At 35.5% G+C, this 20,574-nt stretch overlaps 1 protein-coding gene across 1 annotated transcript in view; it reads right to left on the bottom strand.

Moving 5' to 3' along the window:
* EXOC6B (exocyst complex component 6B) overlaps window positions 1-20,574 on the bottom strand; it is a 595,194-nt gene that overhangs the window by 472,841 nt on the left and 101,779 nt on the right. The window contains exon 6 of the mRNA XM_012646509.1: window positions 15,608-15,812. Within this exon, the coding sequence (XP_012501963.1) occupies window positions 15,608-15,812 (205 nt within the window). The remainder of the gene's footprint in view (window positions 1-15,607; window positions 15,813-20,574) is intronic.

Here is a 20,574-nt window from a genome sequence, read left to right as displayed (position 1 = left end):
CATTTTAAAACATGTCCTTGGTATCCATGTTTGCTTGGTACACTTTATAATATACTAGTATAAGGATTAGAATTAATAGTGAAGATAAACCAGGATATCAAAAAAAAAAAAATCCGGGATCTGGGAGGAACCAGACTTGATTACTCTATATCCTTGAATTTAAACCCTGTAAATGTCATACTCGGAATTATTCTTTAGACCAAAGAACCATTATCCAGACAGCTAAACATATATATATAGTAGAAAACAACTTCCATGGCTCTCAAACTTGATTTAAACTTTATTATGATTTTAGATCTTATATCGTGGTTGATTTTTAAAAATAAAGATTCCCAGTTAAGGTGGCCAACACGTAAGCCTGCTCATGAAAGAAGCTGACTCCTCACATCTTGTAAGTAGGATTTCTAGAACTAAGAGAGAGGGAGAGAGAGGAAGAGAAAGAGAAGAAGAAAAGAGAAATAAAGAGGGGGAAAAGAAGAGAAGCAAAATAGAGGAAAAACAGAAACAGAAAAACTAACCATGGAAAGAGATGGAAAGTAAAAAGGAAGCAAATCTTTGTTTTAAAATATTTGTCCTATATTTCCATCACACAGTTGTTACGTCTGACTTGAGAAAACACCATCTACATCCAAGCAAAGTAAGATAGTAACTTCACGAATACACGTAACACAAGAATGCTAACACTCCCAAACTTGTAATGAGAGATCGCTACCTAGTAAACATAAGCTTTGATAGCTAATTCCAGTGGTAATACAAAAAATACATCTTGCTTCCGTCTTTTAGAAAAGCAGACTAGCTGTGCCTGACCAGATCTAAACTTTATCTGATGACTTAAGGTTGTTCTTGGCCCCCTATATAGTACTGTTTTACAGCACTTCGGCTGTATATTTACATATTATGTTTAAGGCATCATTTTGAATAATCTTTATTATATTCTTGCATATTTCAGAGGCTAAACTATATAATAAAAACACAACTAGATAGCATCTTATTCATGTTAAGATTAATTCATTTCAACCTCATAATTTAGATCTAAAGTATTGGTCTCAAGGTCAAAATCCAAATGTGAGTTCAGTGAACTGAACCTCATTTCCACGTTGGTGTGGTGCATTTATTCATGATACATGAGGCAGCAGTAAATCACAGGAATATTGTAGTGGAATGAAGTTGTTATTGTACAAACCACCCAAGAAAAACTTCATAGTGTGCATCATATTCCTTTATTTTAAATTTAAGAGAAAGTTAAGTTTCCCAATGAAATAATAACGAGGCCTCAATGGCTCTGTCCCATGAGACTCTGACTATTGTCAGCACTATTTCCCTTCACTGTTCTAATCCTCTCTTTCCTCCATCTTCTTGTGCAGGAGCACAAGAACCACTCACTCACTCCCTAGAACATGTGCCCAAGTATGAAATGAGCGTGTGGGCCTGCAGTGATGGCAAGGGTAGGGCAGTGTGACACTTATTTTGCAACTAAAAGAGGGTGCTGAAGAATACATATCCTCTTCTGAACACGGGTAAATATTTGTCTTAAGATTCCAAGGCCCAGGGAAAGCGATTATTCTTATTATCATAAATTTTCAACCTTTATCTTTATCCTCAAGATTTTTATATTACAAAAAATTGCATTTACTTTGCTGCCCATTTTATCAAATTTATCTGTTCTCTTCTTCAATAAGGCACACAATGCTCTAGAAAATTGACTGGCCCTTAATTTAATTTACATCTAACACATAATTCTAATCCTATCTTGCTACAGCAATGAATCTGAGGACTAGAGACTCCTCGATTACACCACATAGAGCAGAGAAGCAAATCGATAATGCCATAGATAAGTGTAAATTGTCCCTTAAATATGGGGAACTCTTCCTTTGTACCCTGAGGGTTGGAATTTTTCCTACATCATATCCAATCCACCAACAAATCCTGTTTGTTTGCTATACATATATTCCAAATATAACCACTTATACTTTTTTTGTTCAATATATTTTACCAAAATTACACATGCAATGCTAAGTACAGTTAAGTTATATACACAAATAGTTCTAAAGGGTTTATTTTGAGAAACAATAGTTTAGTTTCCCACTCTCTTCATTTCTCCCCAAATCCTGCTCCCCAGAGGCAATCGTTCTTTTGATGTTCACTTCTTTATAGAAGATGCTTAAGTGTGATACTGTTTGAGTTTGTTAGTTTTTTTAATTGTGGTAAAATACACATAACATAAAATGTACCATTTTCAACATTTTTAAGTGTACTCTTCTGTGGCATTAAGTACATTGAAATTGTTTTACAACAACCACTGCCACCCATCTTCAGAACTTTTTCATCTTCCCCAACTGAAATTCTGTACCCATCGAACACTAAGTCACCATCCCCGCCCCAGCAGACCCCAGAAAAACACCATCCTACTTTCTGTCTGTAAGAATTGAATATTCCAGGAACCTCACGTATGTAGAATCATACAATATTTGTCCTTTTGTGCCTGACTTATTTCACTTAGCATAATGTCTCCAAGGTTCATCCACTCTGTAGCATTTGAATTTCTGTCAAAATTTTCCTCCTTTTTAAGGCTGAGTAATATTCCAATGTGTGTATATACCATACTTTATTTACCCATTCCTCTGTTAAGAGACACTTGAGTTGCTTCTACCTTTTGGCTATTGTGGGTATTTTTTAGTTTTAAGCATTATCTATTGACTTTCTACTATGGAAGATAAGGAAAGATAAAAACCATACCTGTACCCTTAGAGAGACCACAGTCTGGTTGGGAAGACAGACAGGTAAAGTAACAATCACATTAACAGAGCTCCCCACTGATGTGAGATGTCACCTTCGAGGGCCCTAGTGGCTTTCTCCCTTCCCCATTCTCATAGCTTAGCAATGAGCTGTCTCAGTAAGACTGAGTTAGCTCTATCTGGAGAACACTAGGTCTGTTTTGTTGATGAAAGCATCACTAATATGAGAATTCTCCTAGCCAAGTCATTTCTCTGACCAGCAAAGATCCACTTAGTACATAGTTGACTAGATGGTCTCTGTCCTCCTCCCAACTTCCCTGCAAATGATACAAGAGCAGTATCCCTCTCCCAAGGCATGTCCCAGTTTTTGTAAAGCAAAGCTAAACCTATCAGATCCCTCCATAGGATGACAGAAAAATGGCATTCCCATGCACTGTGCTGACCTTTCTACCACTAAGGTGTACTAAGGGGAAACTCACTTTGTACCTATATGGTCTGATACTAATTTATGTGTATGTATGACACCATCTTTATCACTTACTAAATTCTCGTATATATTTAGGTCAATTTCTGTTATTTTATTCTACTCCACTTGCCATCTAGTTTATTCTTATGATACCATATTGTTTTAAGTATCATTGTTCTTTAGTACAAGCCAAGGCCCAATAAAAGACAGTCTCTAAAGAATATAAATGTATGGTATAAGTATGGTATAATGTATTGTAATAACTGATGGTATAAGTATTGTAATAACTGTCCTTCCTCTAAACTTTCTCAGCTATGGTCTATTTTAAGATAAGCATACCACAAAGCCATGTTCACAAAGTACATTAAGAATCTACATGACAATCTTCTCTTAAAGTGTAATAAAAGGAAAAGTTCTCCTAAAAAGCTGGTATACTTCGCTTAGTAGAAACAAATAAATTCTATATATGTCATATATACACACACCATATATTTCCTTTTTTGAAAACTCAAAACCAAACTACCATACTGTCCTTAAAATAAGATTTTAGAAATAAATGATTTCTCTTCTCTCACCCCAACTCAATACTAGTAGAGGCACTGATCTTTTAAATTTAATGGTCATCTAATATATAAGTACTTTTTAACTGAACTCAGGTTCAAAATATTTAGGAAGTTATATGTAACAGAAATAATTTTTTAAGACAAGAAGAAAAAATTTGCTTAAAAATGAGATAACACCTTACCCCTATGCCATCCACATAGGCAAAAGTGTAATGAGCAAAAAAATAGTATTAATACAAATATACATATACCAAAATCAAGAAGAAAAGAGAATAAAAAGCGAATCCAGGAGCACCATATCAACTTCTTTGACTCCAAAGACCACATTCTGTGGACGTTTTGCATAGCATCCAGCATACAAGAGGTTTCAACAACAAAACTGCTTTTACGTGGCAGTCATTACATGCATGTCCTGTGTGAACTCAGTCAGTAGTACTGTGGCAGATTTAAGTCAAAAGATGTTTGACACAATAAATAAAAGAACACATTTTGCTCTAGTGAAAACTTAACCAAAGAAAGTCAAGGGTTGAAAAAACCATAGTGACAACTAATCTTACCCAAGGGTCAGTTTCTTTAAACCCAGTTACTAAAGGAAGAATGCCTAGGAGCCTTCAATATCTTTTACAGGCAATCAGTTCCTTTCCTTAACATCAGTTATATAACTCATATAATTTGGCAAAGGCAAGTTAGAATTTTAAAAGTAAATAAATCTTTCCCTTTGTTAAAGGCCTCACAGAGAAATCAACCTAGCCAAGAATGTTTACATTACAAATGATATTTAGTCTCACAGAGCCTAAGGCAAACCAATCAAAATAAGAAATACAGAACTTCTCTCCTGCACAAATCAATTCCATAACAAGTGAATTCCAGAAATCATTTTAAAAGAAAAACTAGAAAAAAGTAGACAATTAACAAAGAACTTCTTTAGGCCTTTCTTAGAAAAATCAATTCAAGCTAAAAAGATAATTCCAAAATAAGGTGTGCATAGTATTTGGAAACACACAGAAACAAGACCAACACAGAAAATGGGATAGGATAAAACAGAGGGTTTTTCTACCTGCTTTAAAGATGGCTCTATTTCCCATGGCAGAACCCACACATGAGCTTTAAATCAAATATAATGTTAAAACCACCAACAAGAAATGCAATATGAAAACATGAAAGGTTTTTTTGAAAATAAAAACACAACTGCTTAACTTAAAATTCAATATAGCAGTTCCCCTTATCCACAGGGGATATGTTCCAGGACCCCCAGGCGATGCCTGAAACCATGTACAATACCAAATCCCATATAAACTATGTTTTTCCTATATATACATACTTATGATAAAGTTTAATTTATAAATTAGGCACAGTAAGAGATTAACAATAATAACTAATAATAAAATCAAACAATAGTAACAATATGCCAGCATCACAACTCTTCTGCTTTGGAGCCACTATTAAGTAAAATAAGGATTACTTGAACACAAGCACTGAGAAACTGGACAGTCAATCTGATAATCAAGAGGACTACTAAGCGATTAACAGGCAGGCAGAGCAGGTAGTATATACAGAGTGGATATACTAGACAAAGAAATGATTCACATCCCAGGCAGAACAGAGCAGGACAGCCAATTTTATCACACTACTCACAACAGTACATAATTTAAAGTTTAAGAATTGTTTATTTCTGGAATTTTCCATTTAATATTTTTTTGACCACAGTTGACTATGGGTGACTGAAACCATGGAGAGTGAACTACTGTACACTAATAACTATAAAACGGACAATTTTAAAATTCCTCCCCAGACTCCACTAAAGAATTGAACTTCTCTACTAGTTTTCACACTTGGACATTTTCTTATTTTACTGTAGCTTCCCAGGGATATGGAAGAAAGACAGAGACTGAGAGACTTCTAGATAGACAAGTTCTTAGACAAGTTTTTAGACAAGTTCTTGCCATATCACCCACACTATCTAGCACTCCTCGCTTCAAGCGATCCTCCTATCTCAGCCTCCCAAGTAGCTGGGATTACAGGTGTATGCCACCATGCCTAGCTCGACAGATACCACTTTAAACCAGACTATACTATTGTTTCCTAGATCCAAAGGCAATATACAAATGAACAATTTAATAAAAAGTAATTCTATTTGAGGCCAAAATAACAGAGTTTATTAGTTTTCTTTGCTGCATAACAAATTACTACAAATTTAACAGCTTAAAACCACACACATTATTATCTCAGAGTTTCCATTGATCAGGAGTTCAGAATATTTTTGCTGGATCCTTTGCTCAGTCTCACCAGGCTGAAATCATGGTGTCAGTCAGGGCTGTGTTCTAATAGGAACTCAGTGTCCTCTTCTAAGCTCATTTGGGTTGTTGGCAAAATTCAGTTCCTTGTGGTTATAGGACTGAGGTCCCCATTTTCTTGCTGGCTATCAGGAGGATTAGTCTCAGCAACTCAAAGCTGCCCCCAGTTTCCTGCCATGTGGCCCTCTCTAAAACACAGCAGGTTGCTTCTTCAAGACCAACAATAGAGTATCCACTGCAGCTTTGAATCTAACTTCTTTAATCTCGGATCGCTTGATCCTCTTTTAAAGGAGCTCCCCTGATTAGATCAAGCCTATGCACTCAAGAGGGGGATATTTTACAGGATGTACACACAGTATGCAAGAATCTTGGGGGCTATCTTAGAATTCTGTCTATCACATTTAATCAAAGCAAAGAGCTTCCTGGTGATAAATTTCTATCTAAAGACAACATACAACCTTGCATACAGAAGAATGGATAAACTACATATAAAATTCAGATCATCCTCAAATAGTACTTTTGGCATTTTATCTTTTGATAAAATTGGATAACAAATAGTTTGAGATTATAATCTCAGATAAATATTTGGAGCTTAATTTGTTCATTAGAGATTAACTAGGATAAAACTCTTCTAATGATTTGTTTTGGCTGGTATATTCCAAAGAGAGGCCAAACTACCAACCTGGCTCCACTGTATTGAGGACAAAATCCACCCATGGATCACTGCAGCAACTCAGAATACAGTGGGCAAAAAAATGAAAAGAGGGATATTCAGCAAGAAAAAGCAGTCACCTACATAATTTCTCGAAGAGCCCAGACCAACTATTATATTAAGTAAGACTTTGAAATCTTTTTTCTCAGTATGATTCTAAAGAAGGCTACTTAGAAATATTTTTAAAAGGAAGTTACTATGATACAGGAGCAATATAAGAACAAGAACAGATTCTTCAAAGCCAAAACCAAGACTGTTGAACTAAAAGTAATAATGATAAAGTTCTAAACGGAAGCACTGACAATGCTAAAAATGGAATTAGTAAATTAGAAGGCAAACACATGGGAGAAAATGACAAAAGGATGAAATTATGAAGGAAAAAGTAGGGGACATGGAAGATATTTACCTTTCTAGGCTATATGACAGCAGGTTATGGCAGTAACTAGCTAGCTATTCACCAAATCTATTTTTTCTTCCCCCTTATCACACAGCCAAAGTGCATTTTCAAGATACCCATGCAGTGTTTGCAGTGTTTGAGCTCTGGCCAGTGTAATATTGGCAAAAGTGCTATGTGTCACTTAACAGCCTTGATCCATAAAACCTCCAAGCATTACTTACTCTCTTTTCCCTTCTGCCGTACCTTGAAAGCCACATGTTAAAGTAATAGAGCCACAAGTTGGAAAGAAAATCATTGCAAAGAAAACCATCACAAATTAGAAACACTAATTTAGGATTGACATAAGTAAGAAATAAACCACTTCCTCTCCCTCTTTTCTTTCTTTCTTCCCGCTCCCCACTCCCACCCTACCCCACCCCAGACAGGGTCTCACATTGTTGCCTGGGCTAGAGTGTGGTGGCATCAACATAGCTCACTTCAGCCTCCAACTTCTGGGCTCAAGCAATCCTCCTGCTTAAGCATCCTGAGTAGCTGGGACTACAGCCACACACCAGCACACTTCGATAATTTTTCAATTTTTTCTAGAGATGGGGTCTCACTCTTCCCTAGGCTGGTCTCAGACTCCTGGCCTCAAGTGATCTGCCTGCCTTGGCCTCCCAAAGTACTAGGATTACAGGCATAAGGCACTGTGCCCAGCCCGTCTTTTCTCATATCCACAAACTCAAATAAATATTTACTAAATACCCACTATGTGCAAAGTATGTGGTAGTTTCTCTATTTTCCTTACTTTCTAGGTACTACAGAAGATTTTAAAACATGTTAAGATATCTTTACGGATTTTATATACAGTATAGATTAGGATAATAATATATGCAATAAGAGCTACTCCTGACATGAAAAATTTTATATAAGGAAGACTTATCAGTTAATTAAAAGTCCTGAATTCACAAAAGATGTATCGATCATATCTTTATATGACAAAAGTACAGCAAACAGCTAACAGTTTACACAAATTGAGTACCACAGCAAACAAGTTCATTTCAACCTGACCTGAATTCTACTACAGGATCTGACCTTTACAAGTTATTAAACTTGAGCAAGTCACTTCCCTCCACTGGGCCTTAATTTCCTCAGATAAATACAGAATGAGACCAGTTAAGCCTCACATTAAATAAGTGGATTCCTCTTTCATCAAAAGGGAAGTAAATGTAATTTCTCAACCAGAAGCCTAAAAAAAGCAACTTTTAAAAGGGCAGCTTCTATAGAGGCTTTGTACTATATTCTCCTATATTTTGAAAGCTTAGCAAAAACTTAATCAATCACAACAGAGACTTATCTTAAAGGATACATTCATTCTTGCATTCTAAATATATATCCAGCAATGCAAGCATATATTCTATATGATTAATTTTATTTCTTTACCACTACAAAAAATACATGATATGATTATTTCTATCAGGTTTATCAACAACTGGTTTTACATTTTTTTAATTTCAAAATATTAAGAGAGTACAAATTTTTTTTACATAAATAACCTTGTATAATGCTTAAGTCAGGGCTTTTGGTGTGTCCATCACCAGAATAGTGTTCACTGTACCCAACAGGTAAGTTTTTATCCCACACCTTCTCTCCTATCCTTCCCCTACTTTGGTTTCCAACGTCCTTTGTATCTCTTTGTGCCTATGTATATGCATCGTTTAGTTCCCACTTATTAGAGAGAACTTAGAGTGTTTGGTATTCCATTCCTGAGATACTTCACTGAGGATAATGGTCTCCAGTTCCATCCAAGTTGCTGCAAAAGATATTATTTCATTCCTTTTTATGGCTGAGTAGTATTCCATGGTACATATAAACCATATTTTCTTTATCTACTTGTGAGCTGATGGGCACTTAGGTTGGTTCCACACCTTTGCAACTGTGAATTGTGCTGCAATAAACATTTGAGTGCAGTTGTCTTTTAATAAAATGATTTAGTTCCCTTTAGGTAGATACCCAGCGGTGGGATTGCTGAATTGCTGGATCAAATGATAAGTCTACAGTTAGTTCTTTGAGGAACTTCCATACTGTTTTTCATAGAGGTTTTACTAATTTGCAGTCCCAACAAGAGTGTATAAGTGTTCCTATCTCTCTGCGTCCACACCAGCATCTACTATTTGCTGACTTTTTAATAATGGCCATTCTGACAGGGGAAAGGTGATATCTCATTGTAGTTTTAATTTCCTTGATGATTAGTGACCTTGAGCATTTTTTCATGTCTGCAGGCCATTTCTCTAACTTCTTTCAAAAAACTTGTCTTCACGTCTTCTGCCCACTTTTTGATGGGGTTGTTTGTTTCTTCTGGCTGATTTGTTTGAGTTCTTTGTAGCTTTTGAATATTAATCCTTTGTCAGATGTACAGTTTGTGAATATTTTCTCCCATTTTATAGGTTGTCTATTCACTCTGTTAATTATTTCCTTTGCTGTGCAGAAGCTTTTTAATTTAATTAAGTCCTGTTTATTAATTTTGATTGTTGCTGTATTTGCCTTTGGGGTCTTAGTCATAAATTCTTTGCATAGCCAATGTCTAAAAGAGTTTTTTCTATCTTTTCTTCTAGAATTTTTATGGTTTCATGCCTTACATTTAAATCTTTTATCCATCCTGAATTAATTTTTTTATATGGTGAGAGAGAGGAGTTCTGCTTCATTCTTCTGCATGTGGCTATCCAATTTTCCTAGGACTATTTATTGAATAGGGATTCCTTTCCTCAGTGTATGTTGCCATCTGATTTGTCAGAGATCAGTTGGTTATAGCTATATAGTTTTATTTCTGGGATCTTTATTCTGTTCCATTGGTCTATGTCTCTACTATTATACCAATACCATGATGTTTTGGTTACTATAGCCTGGCAGCATAATTTGAAGTCAGGTGATGTTATGCCTCCAGATTTGTTCTTGTTGCTTAGAATTGCTTTAGCTATTCGGGGTCCTTTTTGGTTCCAAATGAAACTTAGGATTTTTTCTAGGTTGGTGAAATAAGACGTTGCTATTTTGATGGGAAATGCGCTGAATCTGTATATCACTTTGAGCAGTATGGACAGTTTAATTAGGTTAATTCTGCCAATCCATGAGAATGGGATGTTTTTCCATTTGTTTGTATCATCTGTGATTTCTTTCATCAGTGTTTTACAGCTCTCCTTGTAGAGATCTCTAACCTTCTTAGGTAAGTATATTCCTAGGTATTTTACTTTCTTTGTAGCTATTGTGAATGGTATTAAGTCTTTCGTTTGACTCTCAGCTTGACTGTTATTAGTATACAGAAATGCTAATTTGTGTACATTGATTTTGTAACCTAAGACTTTACTGAATTTACTGAATTTTTTTATCAATTCTAAGAGTCTTTTGATCGAGTCTTTAGGGTTTTCTAGATACAGGATCATATTGTCAGCAAACAGGGATAGTTTGGCCACCTCTTTCCTGATCTGGATGCCCTTTATTTCTTTGTCTTGCCTCATTCTTCTGGCTAGGACTTCCAATACTACGTTGAATAGAAGTGGTGACAGTGGACACCCTTGTCTTGTCCCAGTTCTTTGGGTGAATGCTTTCAACTTTTCCCCACTCCATAAGATGTTGGCTGTGGGTTTGTCATATATGTCTTTTATAATTTTGAGGTATATTCCTTCTATGCCTAGTTTGTTAAGGGTTTTTATCATGAAAAGGTACTGGATTTTATCGAATGCTTTTTCCACATTTATTGAGACAATCACATGGTCTTTGTTTTTGTTTCTGTTTATGTGGTGAATGGCATTTGTTGATTTGCATATGTTGAATCATCCTTGCATTCCTGGAATGAAACCCATTTGATCATGGTGTATTATCCTTTTGATGTGTTTTTGAATTTGGTTTGCTAGTATTTTGTTGAGGATTTCTGCATCTATGTTCATATGGAATATTGTCAGTAGTTTTTTTGTTGTTTCCTTTCTTGGCTTTGGTGTCAAGATGACACTGGCTTCATACAATGAGTTAGCCATCTTTCTTCATGTTATGGAATAATTTCTGTAAGATAGGTATCAGTTCTTCTTTGTAAGTCTGATAGAATCTGGCTGTGAATCCATCTGGTCCAGGGCTTTTTTTTGTTGGGAGATTTTTTCTTAGTGCTTCAATCTCACTGCTCATTATTGGTCTGTTCAGGATTTGTATTTCTTCCTGATTCAAGCCTGGGGGGTTGTGTGTTTCCAGAAATTTATCCATTTCCTCTAGGTTTTCTAGTTTGTTTCCATAGAGATTTTTGTAGTATTCATGGATAATATTTTGTATTTCCATGGTATCAGTTGTAATGCCTCTCTTTTTTCATTTCTGATTGAGCTTATTTGAGTCCTTTCTCTTCTATTTCTGGTTAATTTGGCTAGTAGTCTATCAATTTTGTTTATCTTTTCAAAGAACCAAACTTTTGTTTCATTGCTTTTTTGGTTTCCATTTTATTTAGTTCTGCTCTGAGCTTTGTTATTTCTTTTCTTCTGCTGGCTTTGGGTTTGGTTTGTTCTTTTTCTAGTTCCTTGAGATATTTAATTAGGTTGTTAATTTGTGATCTTGCTGTCTTTTTGATGAAGGCATTTTAAGGCTATGAATTCCCCTTAGGACCACTTTTTCTGTATTCCATAGATTTTGAAAGCTGTGTCCCCTTTGTCATTCAGTTCAAGGAATATTTTTATTTTGATCTTAATTCATCATTGACCCAGGGGTCATTCAGCAGCAGGTTGTTTAATTTCCATGATTTTGTGTAGAATTGAGTGTTTCTCTTGGAATTGATTTTTAGTTTTACTCCACTATGGTCTAAGAAGATACTTCGTATGATTTCAAATTTTTTTTAATTTGCTAAGACTTGTTTTGTGGCCTAAGGTATGATCAATCTTAGAAAATGTCTCGTGTGCTGATGAGACGATTATATATTCAGTAGTTTGGGGGTAGAATGTTCAATAAATGTCTGTTAGGTCCATTTGTTCTAGAGTCTCGTTTAAGTCCATTGTTTCTTTATTCACTTCTACTTTGATGATCTGTCTAGTTCAGTCAGTGGGGTGTTGTGAAGTCCCCAGCTATTAAGATGCTACTGTTTATTTCTATGATTAGATCTTGCAGAATTTGCTTCAGGAATCTGAGAGCTCCTGTGTTAGGTGCCTATATATTTAGGATTATTATGTCACTTCTTGTGGAATTACTCACTTTACTATTATATAATGATTATCTTTATCTTTTTTTTAACCATTGTTGATTTAAAGTCTATTTTATCTGATATGAGAATGGCTACATCTGCTCGCTTCTAGTTTCCATTTGTATTAAATATTTTTTTCCATCCCTTTACCTTGACTCTCTGTGTCTTTGTGGGTTAAATGTGTTTCCTGAAGACAGCAAATACTTAGGTTGCATTTTTTCATCCATTCAGCTAGTCTATGTCTTTTAAGTGGGGCATTCAGAGTGTCCATGTTAAGTGTTAGTATTGATATGTGGGATGCTGTTCTGTTCATCATGTTGGGTGACAGCTTAATTGTTTTGCTCTTTCTTGTGCTATTATTTTACAAGAGCTGTGACCTTTAACTTTTGGGTGTTTTTACAGTGTTTGGCATCTATTGTGTTGTTCCATGTATAATGCACTTTTAAGCATTTCCTGTAGGGCAGAGCTAGTAGTAACAAATTCCTTTAGTGTTTGTCTGGAAAAGTCTTCATTTCTCTATAATTTATGAAACCTAGTTCTACACTACACAAAATTCTTGGCTGGCAGTTGTTCCACCTAAGAAGACTAAAAAGGAAGCCCCAATCCCTTCTGGCTTGTAAGGTCTCTACTGAGAAGTCTGCTGTTAGCCTGATGAGTATTCCTTTGTAGGTTAGTTGTTGCTTTTCTCTTGTAGCTTGTACAATTTTCTTCTTCATTTTGACTTTGGCCAGGTTGATGATTACATGTCTTGGAGATGTCCTATTTTCTATGAATCTTCCTGGTGTTCGATGACAATTTTGTATCTGGATATCTGAATTTCTGGTGATACCAGGTAAGTTTTCCTCAATAATTCCCTCAAATTGGTTTTCCATGCTTTTTGCTTTTTCTTCTCCTCCCTCTGGGATACTTATAATTCATATATTGGCTGGTTTCATATAGTTCCATATTTCTCTGTGTGACTATACATTCTTCTTTGTTCTTTTTCCTCTGTCTTTTGACTGACTGGGTTAGTTGAAAAGCCTTATCTTCAACCTCTTCTGCTTGGTCTAGTCTGTTGTTGAAGTTTTCTGTTGTATTTTCTAATTCCCTAAATGACTCATTTCTTTAAATTCTGTTATATACTTTCTTATGTTGTCTATCTCTTTTGTGAGTTTTTCATATTTTTCATTCATTTTCTGAGATATATTTTGGTTTCATTGTTTTGGTTTTCAACTTTCTCTTCAATTCCATTCATCTTCTTTGCCATCCATATTCTGAATTCCATTTCTGACATTTCTACAATTTCCTTTTGATTGGGGTCCGTTGCTATGGATCTACTGTGATCCTTTGGGGGTATTAAACTAGCTTGTTTTTTAATGTTGCCAGAATTCTTTTCCTGGATTCTTCTTATCTGATACCTCTTCTCTCAGCTTAAGGCTGATAGGTTTGCAGAGCACCTTTGCTAGGAACTCTCCTACTTAGTGAGAAGGAGGAGAAATCCCCAGGTAGCACTTTGTGTTCTACCCCCAGAGGATTGACCCAGCAGGAGAAGGGCAGATGCACCAAGAGCCTGTAATGCAGCTGTTCTCCTGCATAGTACTGTTCCCCTGTAGTTGTCATAGTCAAAGCTAGTGCTGGGGAGTATTAATTTGGATTCCCGGGTTGCTCCCCAGGCCGCAGTTGAAAGTTTTGGCAGGGGGCTGGGCAAGTCCCTCTCCACGAGATGGATGGCACGATCTGGGCTGGCACCTGGGCAGGTCATGGGCTAGGTTACAGGACCTCAGTGGGTGCCTAGGCACATCACAGGATCTTGGCCAGTGCCTGGGTGGGTCATGGGATTTTGGCAGGTGCCTGGGCAGGTCATGGGACCTTGGCCAGCACCTGGGGGGATTATAGGACCTTGGCAGGTGCCTGCACCACATCACAGGACCACAGCTAGCAGTGAGTCAGGTCACAGAAACTTGGTGGGTGCTTGGGTACATCACAGGACCGCACCAGGCAGTGAGGTGGGCTGTGGGAACTTGGCAGGCGCCTGTGGGGGGCAGGGGACCTTGGAAGGTGTCTGGACAGTGCCTGGGTGGGTTATGGGACTGCAGCCAGTGGCAGGTTGTCTCCTCAGGCCACAGCGGCTGGGCCACCCACAGCTGGTGGGGTGGGGTGATGTCAGCGCCCTGCTGGGGAGTCACAATGGCTGGAGCTCTCCCTCTGCCCATGTCCTACTGTGGTAGCTGCTGCAGTGCTACTCAGGTGGCAGCAGCAGCACTATAGAGATCTCAACTAGTTTTAAACTCTGCACTTTGTAAAGTATAACATTGACCAAATTCAAAAGAAGAAATTAGAGGAGGAAGATCTGTATTCCCCTAGGAAAGGGTAATTGGCAAATCTCTTTTGCTAGATCAAATAGACATTATAGATCAAAAAGACATCTAAATAGATTACCAAGGGTAGTTGAGACCTAAAATACAATTCAAAATCTAATCTATTCCCTCATTTCCGATAGAATGATAAAAACTACAAATGATCTACTCAAGAACATTGTTATTTATAGAACCAAAAAACTCTTTCCATACAACTGAATTTTTTCTATTTATTATTGTAGGCTACATCATCAGGTATGCTGAGAAATTTTAATAAAATCAATGTGATAAATTTCAAATGAGCAAGTGTTATTGCAAATCATTATTGCTCTTTCGTTCACAAAGACAAAAGAAATTCAGATGTTCCTCATGGCATTGGTGATTTAGAGATGAAGATATTTTTAGAAATCTAAATATTTCTAACACATTTGTTAATTTATAAGCTGTAAATAAATCCCTTTCTGTGATCATAATTCACAGCATTTCCCAATAGGCCTTTTTTCATTGATACCTGTTAAAATCATAAATATTCATATATAACACGACATCTTGCTTACATAGTAAACAATTAGCCAAAGGCATTTGCAACACAATTTAAGTCATTAACTAGAAAGAGAACTGTAAAACATTTTGAGCTTCAAATTATATCCAAAGTCATGGAAAGTATTCAAATAAGAGAAAAATTTCTTCAAATCCCCAACATATAATCAGTCAGTATTTACTGAACATCCATAAAGCAAAACAATCGTCAACTGCTCTGTTAAAAAAATAAAAAACATTTTTAATCCTGTATTTCCACAAAGATGAAGGATTTCCCTAAAATAATAAGAAACAATTAAGACACTTAGCAAAGAGAAGTCTGTGTTTAAATGAATACTTGCAAAGCCATTGGACAACCTATCATAAATCCAAGACCTACTTGCTTCATGGCAGTCTCTCCAATTTTGTCTGAATGTTTGCGGATGCTCTCTAGAAAGTCTTTGAGATCAGACATAGAAACATCTTTTATTTCCTCTCGAAGCTTGGGGATGTTGTCCACCATCACCTTGCAGAATCGATAGTGGCTTACTTGAGGCAAATAGGTATGCTCTAGATGTTCCAGAGTTTTCAGTGCAGGATAATGCCTACAAAAGGAATTGATCACCTTTAGCTCAACTCAGTCTTCTTTAGGGTCACAGACATATTCCTCAGACAAAATGTCTAGCCTAATTTGGTATTCACTGTATATTAAGACAAATCCAGTATTAATTTTTAGTAAAAATATCAATGAAAAAAATCTCAAATTATTAAAACTTAATATGTTTTAAAAGACTGGGAAATTATAATCAAAAAAGACTTTTTTTTTCTGAGACAGGGTCTTGTTCTGTCGCCAGAGGCTAGAATGCAGTGGCATCATCATAGTTTACCGCAACCTCGAACTCCTGGGCTCAAGTAATCCTGCTTCAGCCTCCCAAGTAACTGGGACTACAGGTGTGCACTACCACACCTGGCTAATTTTTCTTTCTTTCTTTTTTTCTTTTTTGTAGAGATGGGGTCTTGCTCATACTCAGGCTGGGCTCGTGCTCAGGCTGGTCTCGAACTGCTGGCCTCAAGTGATCCTCCCACCTTGGCCTCCCAAAGTGCTAGGATTACAGGTGTGATACCTCATGACCAGCTCAAAAAAGATTTTATCCAAAATACACATAAAACTTAGAATATCTACCAATGAAATAATTACATAAAGAATAAAGAAAATAAAAAATGATCATTTCAATATCAAAAAAAATCCTATAAAATGAAGTACCTGCCCCCCTCACCCCCAAAAAAAAGAAGTAGCCAAAGCTAAACTTCCAACTATGGCAGAGGAAGAGCCTGGCAAATCTTCTATCCCAAAAAAAAATATAAAATAGACAAAACTATCCAAAACAACCATTTTCGGCGCTCTAGAAATTGACCAAAGAAGAAAAACAAATGGAGAACTGTTAATTCATGAAAACTGCCCAAGAGTGGGACTCTATAGTATTCCTGCCTGCCTGGGACTACTTCTATCACCCTGCCCCTTCAATTCCTCTGCCTTGGGTCATTGGCCATGGCTAGTCATGAAAACCAGCAGCTTCACTGACATTAGGAGCTAACATGATTTGGAGCAGAGGGTGAAAAACCCGTATTAAGTGGCGCTGTTAGTAAAAATAACAAACTCAGTAAAGATAAATAAATAAATAAATAAATAAAACCTCCAGTTCTAGTGGCCTAAAGTTGCAATCTGTGTTGGGGTAAACAACAAACTGGAGAACTAACCAGAAATTTAATAGGGAGGTCACTGAAATAAGAGACCTATAGAACAGCTTGATAAACTCTCTGCAAGTCTCTAGCTGCCTGAGAGGCTATGCACAGAAGCAAGGGACACCTAAAAGGACCTAAGCACTCCACACATCCCTAGTTTACAAGGAGGCTGTAGGCAGGCACCTATGTGCCTAGCATAAAGTAAAAGCACAGGCAGACTTGGAAAGGGCCTGAACCTTTAATGCACTTCCTTATCCACATACAAATCCATTGGCAAAGAATGAAAACCTTACCGGCTCCAGTTTGTTTGAGCACAACCTTTGATCAATCATTGGCTGATGACTATTCAAAAATGAAAGTGAAATACCAATACAATACCTTCCCAGATACACAAAGACTGAAAGAACTCCCTGCTAGCAGACCTGCCTTATAAAAAATACTAAAGAAAGCCTGAAAGGAAATGACAGCAGATGGTAACTTGATTTACAGAAAGAAATGAAGAACATGGGAAATAGTAAATATATGCTAAACATAAAAGACTGAATGAACATATTTTTTCTCTTTTCTTAACTTCTTTAAAAGATATTTAAAAGCAATGATTATAACACTGTATTGTTGGGTTTATAAAATACATAAAAGTAATATATATAACAATAATAGCACAAAAGAGGAGAAAATAACTGGAGCTGTGTTGAATCAAAACTACTAGTATATATTATAACAAATCTGTATCAGCAGTGAACTACAGTAGATTGTAATAAGCTAAGAGGCATAGTATAATCCATAGAGCAACCTCTAAAAAATATCAAAAACATATTATCATTTAAAAATCAAAAGAATTAAAACAGTATGCTACAAAATTAACAGAAAAGAAACCAGTAAAGGAGGAACAAAAACAAAAACGACATGAAATATATAGAAAACAAAGAGCAAAATCCAACCATATCAATAATTATATTAAATGTGAAGGAATTAAACACACCAACTAGAAAGCACGTATCGTCAAGACAGGATTTTAAAAGGATAATCCAACTACATACTATCTACAAGAAACACACATTAGATTCAAAGATACAAAGAAGTTGAAATTAAAAGATGGAAGAAGATATACTAGACAAAAAGTAACCATAAAAGAGTTGAAATGTCTATATTAATATGAGATACAAAAGACTTTAAAATAACAAATATTGCTAATTACCCAGAGAAACATTTCATAATAATAAAAGGGACATTATCTGACAGGTGGTAAAGCTTCTATAAGCATAAGAGGACAAATAAAACTAAGATCGATACAGGTGACTAGGTAAAAACAAAATAAGTTATGCATAAAAAGAATATTACAAGAATAATATTGAGAGGAAACAAAAAACTTATAAAGATTATTTGTAATGTATTAATATACAAAAGATTAATAAACTTGAGTTCTTTTTTAAAAAAGCAATGAACAAAGAAAATTCACAAAAGAACAAAAAAAAGGGCCAACATATGAAAAAAGAAGTTGAACTTATATGTGAAGAAAAGCAAATCAAAAACCTAATTTGCCACTCAAACTGTGAAAGATTTCTTAAAAGATAATATGTATTATGTCAGGGGTTTCAATGAATAGGAATTCACAGCCTACTGGCAAACAAATTTTTATTAATGACAGAAGTTTACAATGAGGAATTTTAGCAAAATAACTATTCTAAACAATTGTATTTCCAAAACAAAAATAAGATGTACAAAAATATGTATGAGCCTCTTGAATTGTAGAGCTATTTATATTAGGGAAAAAAGGACTAACCTAGATGTCTAATAACAAGGAAATGGTTAAATACATTATGGTATGTTCATATAGTAAAATACTAATAAAATAGAAAATGTTTACAATATTATTGAATGAAAATCATTTAAAAAAATAGATCTTATCACTTTTCAGCCTTTTGGCTAAGATTAAGTATAGTAGCTATTCTTATCAGTTTCATTTCCGATGCATCCCTATCAGAGGACAACACGTGAAACAGATTTTTGGAGCAGGGAGATAGAATGGGAACCTGCTTCATCCACTCCACACATCAACCTGGCATTACAGTACCTCCAGGAACAGTGTACCAATTGAAAAAAAATAGATCTTACAAGTATAATCATAATGATTTTCAAAATTATAAATATGTACACATGTATAAATTATGAATAGGTAGGTATGCAATATATATCACTGAATACACATCCACACACACAAAAGTGCAGAGAGAAATGATGATAAAAATATATGTAAAAATGTTAACCATGATTTTCTTCCTTTGGATAATAACATTATGAGTGATAATTCTCTTCTTCATACTTTTAATTCTCTAATTTCCACATTTCCCATGACATATGTAGTATAGGAAAAATTCAGTTTCATCCCTATAAATAAAAAAGAATCATCGCTGTATTTTGGAATTTTAAGAATGATTTTCACAGCAGATACTTAAGCTCTTCTTGCTCCAGTGAACTTAGTACTACAAACACTAAAGACTAGAGACTGGTTTTACTTGCTATATTTCTTGTTTTCTCTCATGTGTTCCAAAAATCAAAATCTTAGTCCAAATAAATGAAGGTAAGAAAAGTCTATTCCTCCTAAATTTAGAAATAAAAGTATAAATATAGTTAAATCTGAAATAGTTGCTTTTATTAAAATTTTACAGGCTCAAAAACAATACAATTCGCATGGTTTAGTGTAAACAGAATGGTGTTTATACTACAATTAGGTACGAAGAGCTACGTGCAATAAAATGCAGTTCCTCTAGAGAGAAACTTTAGAATGGATAGAAAGCCAGAAATTAAGCCCAAAAGATAAACACACTTTGGGGTTTAGTTATATTTTAGAACATTGTTTATAAAATGAGAAAAATCCAACAATGTTGCCTGCAGACACAAGGCACATTCACTGATGAGACACATGGCTCATGCTGAAAACATCTGGTCTGTCAAATAGCTCCACATTTTTCAAGGCTAATTAGTACAAAACTCAGTGATTCCTGGCAACAAAGAATGTTACCCTATTTCTCCATTGTCCCTTCCCCAGCTTACACATGTTCCTACTATAATAGATCAATAAGATTATTTAAATTTCTAGTCTTTTTCAATATCAGTATCAATTTAAAGAACGATAGCCAATTAAATAGTTGTATAGTCAAGTACCAAAAGAAAAAAACTATTTCTGATGGCTATGGGAACCCAGAACTAGATTATGATATTACTTTTGACAACCTCCAAACATTATTGAAACTGAATCAAAAGCCAAATTCCTAAGTTTCATTTGCATGTATGCTTACTCTCTCCCCTCCCCCCCATGCAGGCTCCCTACCTAATAGAGATGTAAGCAAAAATAAAGAAAAAAAAATAAAAGCAGAGAATAAAAGGGAAGAAGGCAGGAAAAGAGGACCAAATAATCCTATAAACTGAATAACTAAGGTCAGAATAACTTAGACATAGTTGAATGCTACAGTCAGAAGAGGAATGTTAATTCCAGGCAAATTAAATTTTGGTATTTTCTTGCCATGACATGGGATTCTTTCAAAATGATGTTTTTTAAAATTCTGGTAAGCGATCTTTGAAAGGAAATCACAACTATCTATAAGAAACTTTTTAAAATTTAAA

The sequence above is a fragment of the Propithecus coquereli genome, unplaced genomic scaffold, assembly GCF_000956105.1.
Source record: "Propithecus coquereli isolate 6110/MARCELLA unplaced genomic scaffold, Pcoq_1.0 Scaffold243, whole genome shotgun sequence".
In the NCBI taxonomy this organism is placed as follows: Eukaryota; Metazoa; Chordata; class Mammalia; order Primates; family Indriidae; genus Propithecus; species Propithecus coquereli.
The sequence above is the reverse complement of the archived record's forward strand: the minus strand, read 5'-3'. Positions and strand labels throughout refer to the sequence as shown.